This window comes from Phoenix dactylifera, chromosome 2, assembly GCF_009389715.1.
Source record: "Phoenix dactylifera cultivar Barhee BC4 chromosome 2, palm_55x_up_171113_PBpolish2nd_filt_p, whole genome shotgun sequence".
Lineage (NCBI taxonomy): Eukaryota > Viridiplantae > Streptophyta > Magnoliopsida > Arecales > Arecaceae > Phoenix > Phoenix dactylifera.
Genome location: NC_052393.1, coordinates 26,778,671 through 26,789,268, shown reverse-complemented (window position 1 = coordinate 26,789,268; position 10,598 = coordinate 26,778,671). Strand labels below are relative to the sequence as shown.

Sequence of the window (10,598 nt, the reverse complement as noted above, 5' to 3'; positions counted from 1 at the left end):
ATCATCCTCGCATATGTGATGCATGAAGCTTAGGATGGATGTCTCTAGTTGCTTTTTAGAATTAGGATTGGAATAATTGTAGAGGCATATTTTCTCTAAAATGTGTTTAATTTATTGCATTCATGCATATCAAGAGAGCCTTTTAAAATAGAATGCAAGAAGTTCTACTTGCTATATAAAATGAAATCATATCAAGAATGATATCTATACCACTAGTATTGTAAAGTATCCAAATGGTAACTCAAAATTATATTACATAATTTAACTAATGTATATTTGTATGTACTAAATGGTTCTCATACAGGAGATGTAGGAGAGATTTGTAAGGTATAATCATGTCATAAATCAAGTACACAACAAATATATGGTACAAAAACAATGTGATCCACATATTCCTAGAACATTGTTAGACTAAAACTCAAATTATGAATTTGTTTTCTGGAGAGGCTAGATTCAAAGAGCATATTTCCTTCAATGAGTTACGAAATGAAGAGTCAAAAAGAGTAAAGAGAAGTTCAAATAAGAAAATATAAAGTGAACGAGTGAGACTGAAATGAAGAGCAAAAAAAAAAAGACAATAAGATTGGTAAGAAATGAAGTGTATGAACTTTTACTAAATTTAAAAATAAAATCATATGATTTATGATATTGATATTTGAATCAATGTTGGGTGTCCAAAGAGTAACTCATGTGCAAATAAAATTTTTAGATTATTTAGTTTAGTATATACTTTTACTAAAGCTGTCTTCACACTGAGATGCAGAAGATTTTTGTTTGATATATTACTATTATAGAAGTAATGGTTGGGTTCTATGGAAGTGGGTGGAGGCACAAGAACTAATGGAAGAATCCAAGGATCATTCTTTACAGGTAATGCTTCAAATTGGTTTATTTTTGGTAGTCTATGATTTGGATAGATGAGTTCTATGCAATCACAACCACCCACTTCTCATCTCAATTTCATCTATCATCATATCATGTCATCATTTAGGCCCTTGCATGTACTTGGTGCGGCAACCCAGTGTCACTACCACATTGCATCTAATAACTTGACATAAAAAATTTGCATGAACATGCTGCAGGTCCAAATCAAACCCAAACCAACCCAATGTCACATTTATCATTCCACCAACTATGTTCTTTGATAAAGTATTTTGGTAATTTGAATCACAGATTCAACCCTACTAACTCTCTAGTGAGTAATATGATTAGAGAAAATTTTCTCAATTATATTTTGGTAAACAAACCATAAAAATAAGTCTGACGTGCATTAAATCCCAAACTTCACTTCTAATCATACTCTGTAATAATGCCTCCTCAGCCTTTAGACTTTTAAGATCTACAAAGATGGAAAAACCAAAAAAATGATATTAGCAGTCCAATGGTAAGAATTTACCCCAATTAGTTGATAAAATATTGATAAAACATTAATTAAACATGATTATATGAAATCAATCAAAAGTATATTGCAATTTTAATCCAAATTTTGGAAGCCGTCGATAGTTTCAACTACTTAACAAATAATGATTTGTAAAAGAGACAAATATCTAAATAGTAATAAAACAATTCCTAAGCATCACAAATGAGTTTTTCCAATGCAAAAAATTACAAATCATTAACTCTTTACTACTCTTTATAAATATGACCATAACTAACCCTATAAAAAGGCAGGAACTATATTTAGCCCTATGGTGTAGGTCCAAAATTGCATTAAATCATGTTGTAGGCTCAGAAGAAAACTAGATCTTACATATAAGTAATGCCAATAATTAGCTCTGCCAGTGAGGCCCAATTCATAGTCGGACTTTAAGAGTCCAATACTATGAATTTTATGAATCACATCTTCAAACCATTCTATTCCAGTATTTTCAATGGCAAATGGGATGTATATGAAATCAAACCATTCCATGTGCAAATCAAAGAATTGTTGCAATTCATGGTGGGTTTTGGCTGGCTCCTCATCTCTTATCCGTCGTTGTAAAACATGCTATAATCTAAACTTAAAAGACAATCAAATTGCTTTCCACAAATTTGATTCGCATTTATGTTGATTTTGGAAGTTCGATGCTCCTGATAGATCACAACCATCCACCTATTTTCTCTAATCTCACCTGCCATCACAACCATTAATCCTATGGACCCTTTATTTTTTTGTGGCAGTCCTTCCTTGACTAAATTCAGCGCATATTCTAGGCCAGCTAGACCTAAAGGTGGAGATTACAAATATTGGGCTAGCTATTAGGATAGCCCAGGCCCAGTTATAAACAAAACTAAGCCGGAGGCTGAGCAGTTTCAGGATCACAACCGTTCAACTATCCTCTCAAATCTAACCTATCATCACAACCGTTCATCCTTCGGACCCCTTTTCACGTGCGCGTTATGGCAATCCAGGATACGGTAATCGTAATGCGACCTGGTTAAATTTAGATTCACCCCTCCAACGGCTATATTCCGGACGAAGCGTTAGGGGAGAGAGATTACCAAAAAACAAAAAAAACTAGCCGTTGCGGCTTTAGAAAAGGCAGAAACCCCAACACCCATAAAAAGGGATCGCCACATCCAAGCCTTCACTCTCAGCAAAAAGAAAAAAACTCTCAGGAGAAGGAGAAAGGACTCTTTTCTCGAACTTCTCCTCCTGCAACGATCTCGATCTGTTCTCCCTCAAAGAAAAGCTCCCGTTTTGCGTTCTTCTTCATTCTTAGTCCTTTAGTTTCATTGTTCGCTAACGTTTTCTTTGGTGCAGGGTTTCTCTTTATCTTAGTTTTAATCTCTGTAATTAGTCATTTATTTTGTGTTCTAGTCTTTGTTTTCTTGTATTTTTTGTTTTCTGCTAGCAATGGATGCCGGAAGTTTCTCTTCTTCCATCCCTTCCGAGAAGGCCCGGCCTGCATCTCGCCACCCTCTTCGAGAAGTCGGTTCAAGGCCTTACATGCCTTCTCTCCGCTCCTCATCGAAGGATTTTTCTTCCCGGCAGAGCGTAAGCATCATCTTTCTTTTAAAGAATATTTGTGATCCTCAGTAATTAGTTCTTTCCCGTACATATGGGTTTTGTCTCGTTCTTTGTCACTCAGATGTTTGTTAAAAGTTCTATGTGATTTCAAGAGAAATTTTTTGTTTTGCTCCTTTTTCTGATCCTCAGACGTTTTCTTTCCTGATTTTTGTGGAAAATTACTGGTTCATGTTTGATTTCTTGGCTTTGGATTTATTTTAGGGCTATGCTGATGATATTACGAGTCCTTTTGAAAGAATTCCTTTTGCCTCTTTTCCGTCCCTAAGACATTCTCTTTCCTGATCTCTGTGGAAAATTACTGGTTCATATTTGACTTCATGGAGAAAACATTTGTTTTTAGGGCTATATTGATGTTTCTGTGCTCTGCATTTGATTTCTTGGCTTGCTGATATTACGAGTCCTTTTGAAGATTTCTTTCTTTATTTGATTTCATCTTCTCCGTATCATCTAAACATTCTTTGCAGTCTGTGAACAAATCTTTTCTCCTGGTCACCATCCCCCTCTCTTGGATGTATGCTTTTCTTGCAATCTCTTGAAAGTTCTATTCCTTTACGGAATTCTTAATACTATCTTCTTTAGGTGTTCCAGTTTTTGGTTTCTGTGTGAAAATGCTGCTTTCTTGGGCTTAATTTTCCTTTTTGGTCAATTGAAGGGAGGAGATAGATTCATTCCGGACCGGTCTGCCATGGATTTTGACATGGCCTACTACCTGCTAACAGAGACAAGGAAAGAGAAGGAGAGCGCTGCAGCTGCATCCCCATCCAAAGAGGCATACAGAAGGCTTCTTGCCGAGAATCTTCTGAATAATAGAACTCGAATTCTTGCTTTCAAGAGTAAGCCCCCGGCACCTACAGAAGGTTTCCTCCAAGAAGCCCACTCCAATGTCTCTTCCCATCAGGCCAAGTCGGCAAAGGCACGGAGATACATTCCCCAGGTGAGTTTTCTACTTCTTCTGCAACATCTTGTTGTCTATATTTTGTTCTTCTTGGCCAAATGCTGTTGTTTCTGTTCTCAACTTTCTTGGGTTTTCTTGATCTTTGGCAGTCTGCTGAGAGGACTCTTGATGCACCAGACCTTGTTGATGACTACTATCTGAATCTGCTGGATTGGGGAAGCAGCAATGTTCTGTCGATCGCCCTTGGGAACACGGTGTATCTTTGGAATGCTTCAGATGGTTCTACATCCGAGCTTGTCACCGTGGACGAAGATGTCGGTCCTGTCACTAGTGTCAGTTGGGCTCCTGATGGCCGGCATATTGCTGTTGGTTTGAACTCCTCTGATATCCAATTGTGGGACTCAAGCTCCAGCAACCTGGTTAGTGTCATTTCTCTGCCCCCTTGTTTTTGTTTGCCTATTCTTTAGGTTCCTGTGAAATTTGAATTTGTGGGATTTAGGTTGATTGATGAATCCAAGCAAAGATATAATTTTTATTTGGCCTGCATTTGCATTCATTCTGAAAATATTCTTATCTATTCTTGTTGGCCTGGGTTGATGAATGCAATCAAAAAAGTTCTATGGGGGTTGCTCAGGAACTACTAAAATTATTACATATCAAATACGAAGCTTCTATTCACTTACTGAAAGAACTTCTCAGGGTTCTTTTTCTTTTGCAAATTGTGAATCTGAAGCACTTGTGGTTCTAGATAGTCTACTACACAGTAGTTCTTGATTCCTTGCTGTATCCAAAGTGATGGTTTTTGTGGTTTCTGATTACTTGTTTCTTATAAATTTGCAGTTGAGAACTTTGAGAGGAGTCCATGGATCTCGAGTTGGATCTCTTGCTTGGAACAACAACATACTCACAACAGGGGGGATGGATGGAAAGATTGTCAATAATGATGTGAGAATAAGGTCGCACATTGTGCAGACCTACCGAGGACACCAGCAAGAGGTCTGTGGGTTGAAGTGGTCAGGCTCAGGACAGCAGCTGGCGAGCGGAGGCAACGACAACTTGCTTCACATATGGGACCTATCCATGGCCTCTTCAAATCCATCTCCAGGCCAGAATCAGTGGCTCCACAGGTTGGAGGACCACATGGCTGCGGTTAAGTCCCTCGCTTGGTGTCCCTTCCAGAGCAACTTGCTCGCATCCGGTGGCGGCGGCGGCGACCGGTGCATCAAGTTTTGGAACACTCATACCGGGGCCCGCTTGAATTCAGTGGACACTGGCTCCCAGGTGTGCTCCCTATTGTGGAATAAAAACGAGCGCGAACTGCTGAGCTCTCATGGCTTTACTCAGAACCAACTGACTCTCTGGAAGTACCCTTCGATGGTGAAGATTGCAGAGCTCATGGGCCATACCTCTCGGGTTCTCTTCATGGCTCAGGTATGTTCGATATTTTCTTCAGACTTAACATGGCCATAGATTTCTAATGACTTTATTTATATGTTATAAATTTAATTATTGATGTGCCTGTTTCTATTGAAATTTACAGAGTCCAGATGGGTGCACAGTGGCATCTGCGGCGGGGGATGAAACACTGAGATTTTGGAATGTATTTGGGACTCCTGATGCACCAAAGCCTGCTGCCAAGATAGCTAGTACAGGACCCTTCACCAGTTATCACATTAGGTGAGAAAGGAGGGGTAGGAACGGGATGGGTCTCCGTCTAATCCTTGAAAGCATGGTGCGATGGAAAGAATTGGGATGGAAAACATAGCCTACTTCAAGGTAGTTGAAAGTTTTGAACTGATTTTGGTCATTTTGAAATTTAATTTTGTCGGATTTTTATCGCAGTCTATACGTATTAATCTTAGGTTTTCTCATGGATTTTGTTGCAGATCATATTACTGGCACACCAATTTCTCTAAAAAGGTGAATAATTTCAAAAATCTCATAATTTACTCAAACAATTTTAATTTTAAATTAAGATACCATAGATAAAAACTAATCTCATGAAGACTTGAAATTTATTCCAAATTGGTGGTATCAAATTTGTATAAATCTTGTGCTAGCATGAATTTAGTGTTAGTGTTGCATGAATTAATTTATAACTTAGATTTAATTTAGTGTTAGTGAATATAAAACACCCCCCTCTATAAAAAGAAAAAGAACATCTTATCTTTTGTTCTTAGGTTTTGGCCACTAAATAATCCAATAATAGTAATTTAAGAAAGGATAGGTATAGATAGTAATCATCAAATTTACACAGAAATTTGATTTTTTTTAAATGATAAATAATTGTGGTTAATTATTGCAACTGAAGTTTAAACCCCTAGGATATCGGCCCTTGGACGCAGTCCCTTTTTCTCATCCCATAAAAAATAGAAAATAAAAGAAAATTTTAGAGCTATTGTCTGTAAATATTTTGCATTGTTTTTTTTTTCTTTCGATTTCTTTTTTTTGAGTTTGACTGCCTTTTTTCACATTTCAGTGTACTCAATTTGGTAAGAAAGACTACGGTTGGTTTGGATCTTCTAGGGTTTCTTTGTAAGAAGGAGAAATTATTAGGTGGGCTAGGTCCACCGTAGACTTATGATGAAATTCATCCTAGCGTACATTGCTATTACACATAAAAAGAAAGACGTAGGAAATGGGGATGAATTTCATCTTAGGTCCACGGTGAATCTGGTCCACCTAATAATTTTGTGGTAAAGAAGATTCTTGGGTCCAGGGAGAGTGGGCAGTATGGAAACATTTTAACTATGTACGGAACTATATCAACAAGAACCAAATTGGTTCATTACTTGTATCATAAACTCGTATAATGAAATTTCTCTCCCATTCTCCCCGTGGATGTAGGCATCTTGCCGAACCACGTAAATTACTTGTGTCTCTTCGTTTATCTTCTAATATTTATTGTCTGGTATTTCTAGGCTTGCTATAGCCAACATAGCTTGATTGTGTTACTTATGCCACATGTTGTGGCTTAATCAACAGCTTAATAATTCAAATCCTTGTATATTGTTTCAGTTGCAGTGCTAGGAGAGTTTCTGACTGTGGATTAGGTTTGGATCCATTGAATCCATTTCATTGAAGGTAGTCATGCTCCTTGTCCACAGTCTAGTACTCTGGCCAACATAATTTAAAATTGAACTAAATAAACCCAGCCATAAAGAATTATGATTCCATGACTTCATGGTTGGTACCCATAGATTTGCAATTCAGCCTGCATAGAATCATAATCCGCTAGCTTCCGAGTGCTGAGGTGTCACATGATGATTAGTTGGGTTCTTGACCATGTACTTGCACAGAAAGAGTAATGTGGACTAGATGGCCCAATTTGCAAGCATTCTGACATTTCACAGAACCCATTCGAGTCCTGTGGCAGAAATTTTCCACCATGTTTATTTCAGCTCAGTAGCCGTTGATAACTTGTATTCAACCATGATTTAAAATAAAGTTATAGCAATGCTTTGACAAAGACAATGTGAAATTTTTCTTCTTCTTCTTCTTCTTGGGTAAATAAGTACGCTATTTACTCCATCTCTCCTATTGGGTGAATAAGTAATTTTAGAAACTTGGAGGTGTAATACAAGCATGAGAATTATAAAAAAAGAAAAAATCAATATGCCCCTCTAGTTTTAAATCAAATAAAAAAATCATGCATTCAGATGGATTCGAATTGTTTATTCTTTATAATGCTTAAGGATCTATACAAATATCTGTTTTGTTCCGCATCAACTTTGTATTTCGTAGATCTGAAATATTTATATTGACGCAAGGAATCCAAATAACATCTTTCAGCTGAATTTGTGGGTTATCCTAATAAGTAAAACATAATTTTTTATACATATTCTATAATGGATTTATTTATAGTAAGTTATGGTGTCTTTTTCATATCTTTGCCATAATGCGGGGAAAAAATTAGCTAAAAAATTATTACATTTTATACCATAGAAGATTGAGCATAGAAATTTTGGTGTTGCTTCTCTGATTTCCAATGAAGTATGAATCTTGACCCACTACCATGGCTATAAGGAAACTTGTCATCATTGTCAATGGAAATATCAAGTAGAGCTCCGATGCTTGGAAGGGACAACACTGGTTTTGATATTCATCAAAGATGACAAAACAATAACAAACATAGTTGTCATCAGAGCCATGATGCCAACATTTGAGCACGCAAAGTTTGGACCCGGCAATGCTGAAAGTTTCCACTAAATTGAATGGACTTGTGCGGACCCAACCGATCATAAATCAAATATCTAGGTCTAGTGCTTTGAACTTAGATTCCACATGGACCTAACTCAAAAAAAACCTAATTTATTCAACTAAGTGGGTTCAGAAAACGTCTAAAATCTAACCCAAGACCTTGGCTTTGGTCAGACTTGACATTAGGTTTTCTTTAAGTTGCACTCAAGGATTAGGTAGCTTATATATAATCTCTTGTTAAGGATTTACATAATGTACCAAAAAAATATATATTATAGAAAAAAAAGTAAGTTGGGTAGTGCCTCAATGCTCATATCTTTCCTCACTTTAGGAGATGTTCCAAGTTGAAGTCTTGGAAGGTACATCTCTAAGTATCAGTTTTCCAGTAATCTACCTTTAGCCGACACAATGGGCATAGGCATTAGATTATACCATAGAAATGGAGAAAATAATGTAGGATGGATGTTGGATTCCATTGAGAAAAGTGTGCCCTCCAATCTCAGCTCCAAATAATTAAAACCTATGATGAGATCCTACTCAAGGGTTGGAAGGCATTTCAAGGCATAATTGTTGTGTTGCTTTCCAACATAACTAGATTTCGCACTGGGCTCTTCATTATTTTGGGATGTTAATTACGTGGAGAGCATGTTATTTCTTTTATTGTAATAAAGAAAACAATCCAGCTAGATGGTGATGTCATTGACCAAAGCTTTGTCCAAATGCCAAAAGAGAGCGTTTGAGACATGGCAATCAATAGACACCCATTAAAGAGCATGATGTAAAACCCAGGGGTGCAAATAATTTGAGCCAAGTCAAGTCCTAGGCTACTAAATTTCAACTTGTTATATGTTACTTATGAAAAAACTATTTAAGCTAATTAACTTATTACTTAATTAAGCAAGTTTATTATTGAGCCAAGCTCAGAAGCCTCACCTTGGATTTTTTTAAATCCTATGGTGTTTGTGCTTGGTTTGTTTAGAAGTCAATTTGAGTTTAGCTTGTTTCCTAATTAAACGTGCTCGAGACTTGAGCAGAATATCGTCAGCTCAACAAAGAGATCATGAATCATTCTCTTTCTCTTCTTTGAAATCAAGAGAGGTTAATCCCTAGTTGTTACGCTACACCGATCTCATTTAGGATGGAGGCTAGATTCCGGGGCAAACCATTTCCAAAACTTCGATTTTTTGTCTTCTTTTTCAATTGATAATTGGTGATATCATCGAAGCAAGCGCTGCATAGGCAGAGCATGGATGTATCGATTCATTTGTAGCTTATCAAATCTTATTTAAGTTGGAGCTCAACAAAGAGATGAATGCTTCATGGCTGCCACATACAGAGAGAGATGAATGCTCATCTTTCAATTTTCATGGCTAGTAGAACACCAAACTTGTCAACAAGGAAAAGGTAGAGCTATGCAAGGCAAGGGACAGCTAGGGTCGAGACGGCGGTCCCATATATATATGGTCCAAACTTTTAAGAAAGTTGCACCCAACGAACACTGAAGATTCCCTGTACGGCGTTGGGTTCTGCGTTAGATTCGCACGTAAATCTCGAAACAGCGGGCCCCTTTTTGGGAAAACAAACAAAAGTGGACGGTTGGAGGTTCCCGTCCGTCCTAAAATTCCCTGGGTTTCTCGCTTTTTGCACGGAATTGTTCAATCATCCTCCTATTCTACCTTTTTCTTTCTATTTATTCTTTCCTTCGAGACAATACCGAAACGAATACTCATCCTCTGGTATTTTTTTTAGCTAGATCAGATTCACTATTGAAGTAACACATACAAAAGCATGTGAATTATGCTCTTTTTCGATTCATCCATCATTGTACGAGTTGCTTCGTGGTTGATTTGATCCACTAATTAAGCGGTAGATTTGATCCAACTAATAATCACTCCATCCTCTCGATTAGCTAGATTTTTGGTTTAAATTAGGTTAAATTCTAATTATTTAACTCAAACTTAAAACCAGCCCCATGCAATATCCTTATGTGGCACAAATCTTTGAAATTAGATTAGATTTATAAGTTGGTTGACAAGTTTTTCTTTTATTTTAATAAGAAAATAATAAAAAAAAGAGAGAAGCAGTCTCTCTCTTTTTTCTTTTTTCTTTTTGCTACGACGGATAATTCATACAATACATGTACGAATACACCCAATAAAGTCAAAAAATAAAATATCACGGAGCTCCCGAGGCAGCTCCTCATCCCTTGTCCACACAATACTGCCGGCGTGATTAGCCACGTGGGTAGCTACCCAATCCGCAGCGCCATTGGCTTCTCTAAACATATGCTTAGTTAGAACAACACCTCCATCCCTCATTATCATTCAGATGTCACGAAACAATGGATGGTCACCAGTAGCGTCCTTAGAACCCCCTGGACTCAATTGATAACCGTGGCCAAGTCACCCTCCAAGATAACTGACCTAGCTGATAGCACGCGCTGAGCATGCCGAAGATCCGCCCAGGCCATCCTCAGCTCTGCACCAAAAACCG

At 37.4% G+C, this 10,598-nt stretch overlaps 1 protein-coding gene across 3 annotated transcripts; it reads left to right on the top strand.

Annotated features, from left to right (window-relative positions):
- Nucleotides 1–2,503: 2,503 nt before the first annotated feature.
- On the top strand, nucleotides 2,504–6,784 carry LOC103714523 (cell division cycle 20.2, cofactor of APC complex-like). Of its 3 annotated transcripts, XR_003387056.2 has the most exons (7): nucleotides 2,504–2,977; nucleotides 3,663–3,944; nucleotides 4,055–4,324; nucleotides 4,746–5,336; nucleotides 5,446–5,681; nucleotides 5,792–5,825; nucleotides 6,385–6,784. XR_003387056.2 is itself a non-coding variant. In XM_026807448.2 (5 exons), the coding sequence occupies exons 1-5, from the start codon at nucleotides 2,837–2,839 to the stop codon at nucleotides 5,584–5,586; spliced, it is 1,425 nt and encodes a 474-aa protein (XP_026663249.2). In that variant the 5' UTR covers nucleotides 2,504–2,836; the 3' UTR covers nucleotides 5,587–6,777. The 3 variants fall into 3 exon arrangements, 1 of the variants encoding a protein (XP_026663249.2); XR_003387057.2 differs by lacking the exon at nucleotides 5,792–5,825; XM_026807448.2 differs by having other exon boundaries at nucleotides 5,446–6,777.
- The last annotated feature ends 3,814 nt before the right edge of the window (nucleotides 6,785–10,598 follow it).

Coding starts and splice junctions, on each gene's coding strand:
- LOC103714523 (XM_026807448.2), top strand. CDS start 2,837: ATGGATGCCGGAAGTTTCTCTTCTTCCATCCCTTCCGAGAAGGCCCGG. Junction 4,325..4,745: donor ACTCAAGCTCCAGCAACCTG/GTTAGTGTCATT, acceptor ATAAATTTGCAG/TTGAGAACTTTGAGAGGAGT. Junction 5,337..5,445: donor GGGTTCTCTTCATGGCTCAG/GTATGTTCGATA, acceptor TGAAATTTACAG/AGTCCAGATGGGTGCACAGT.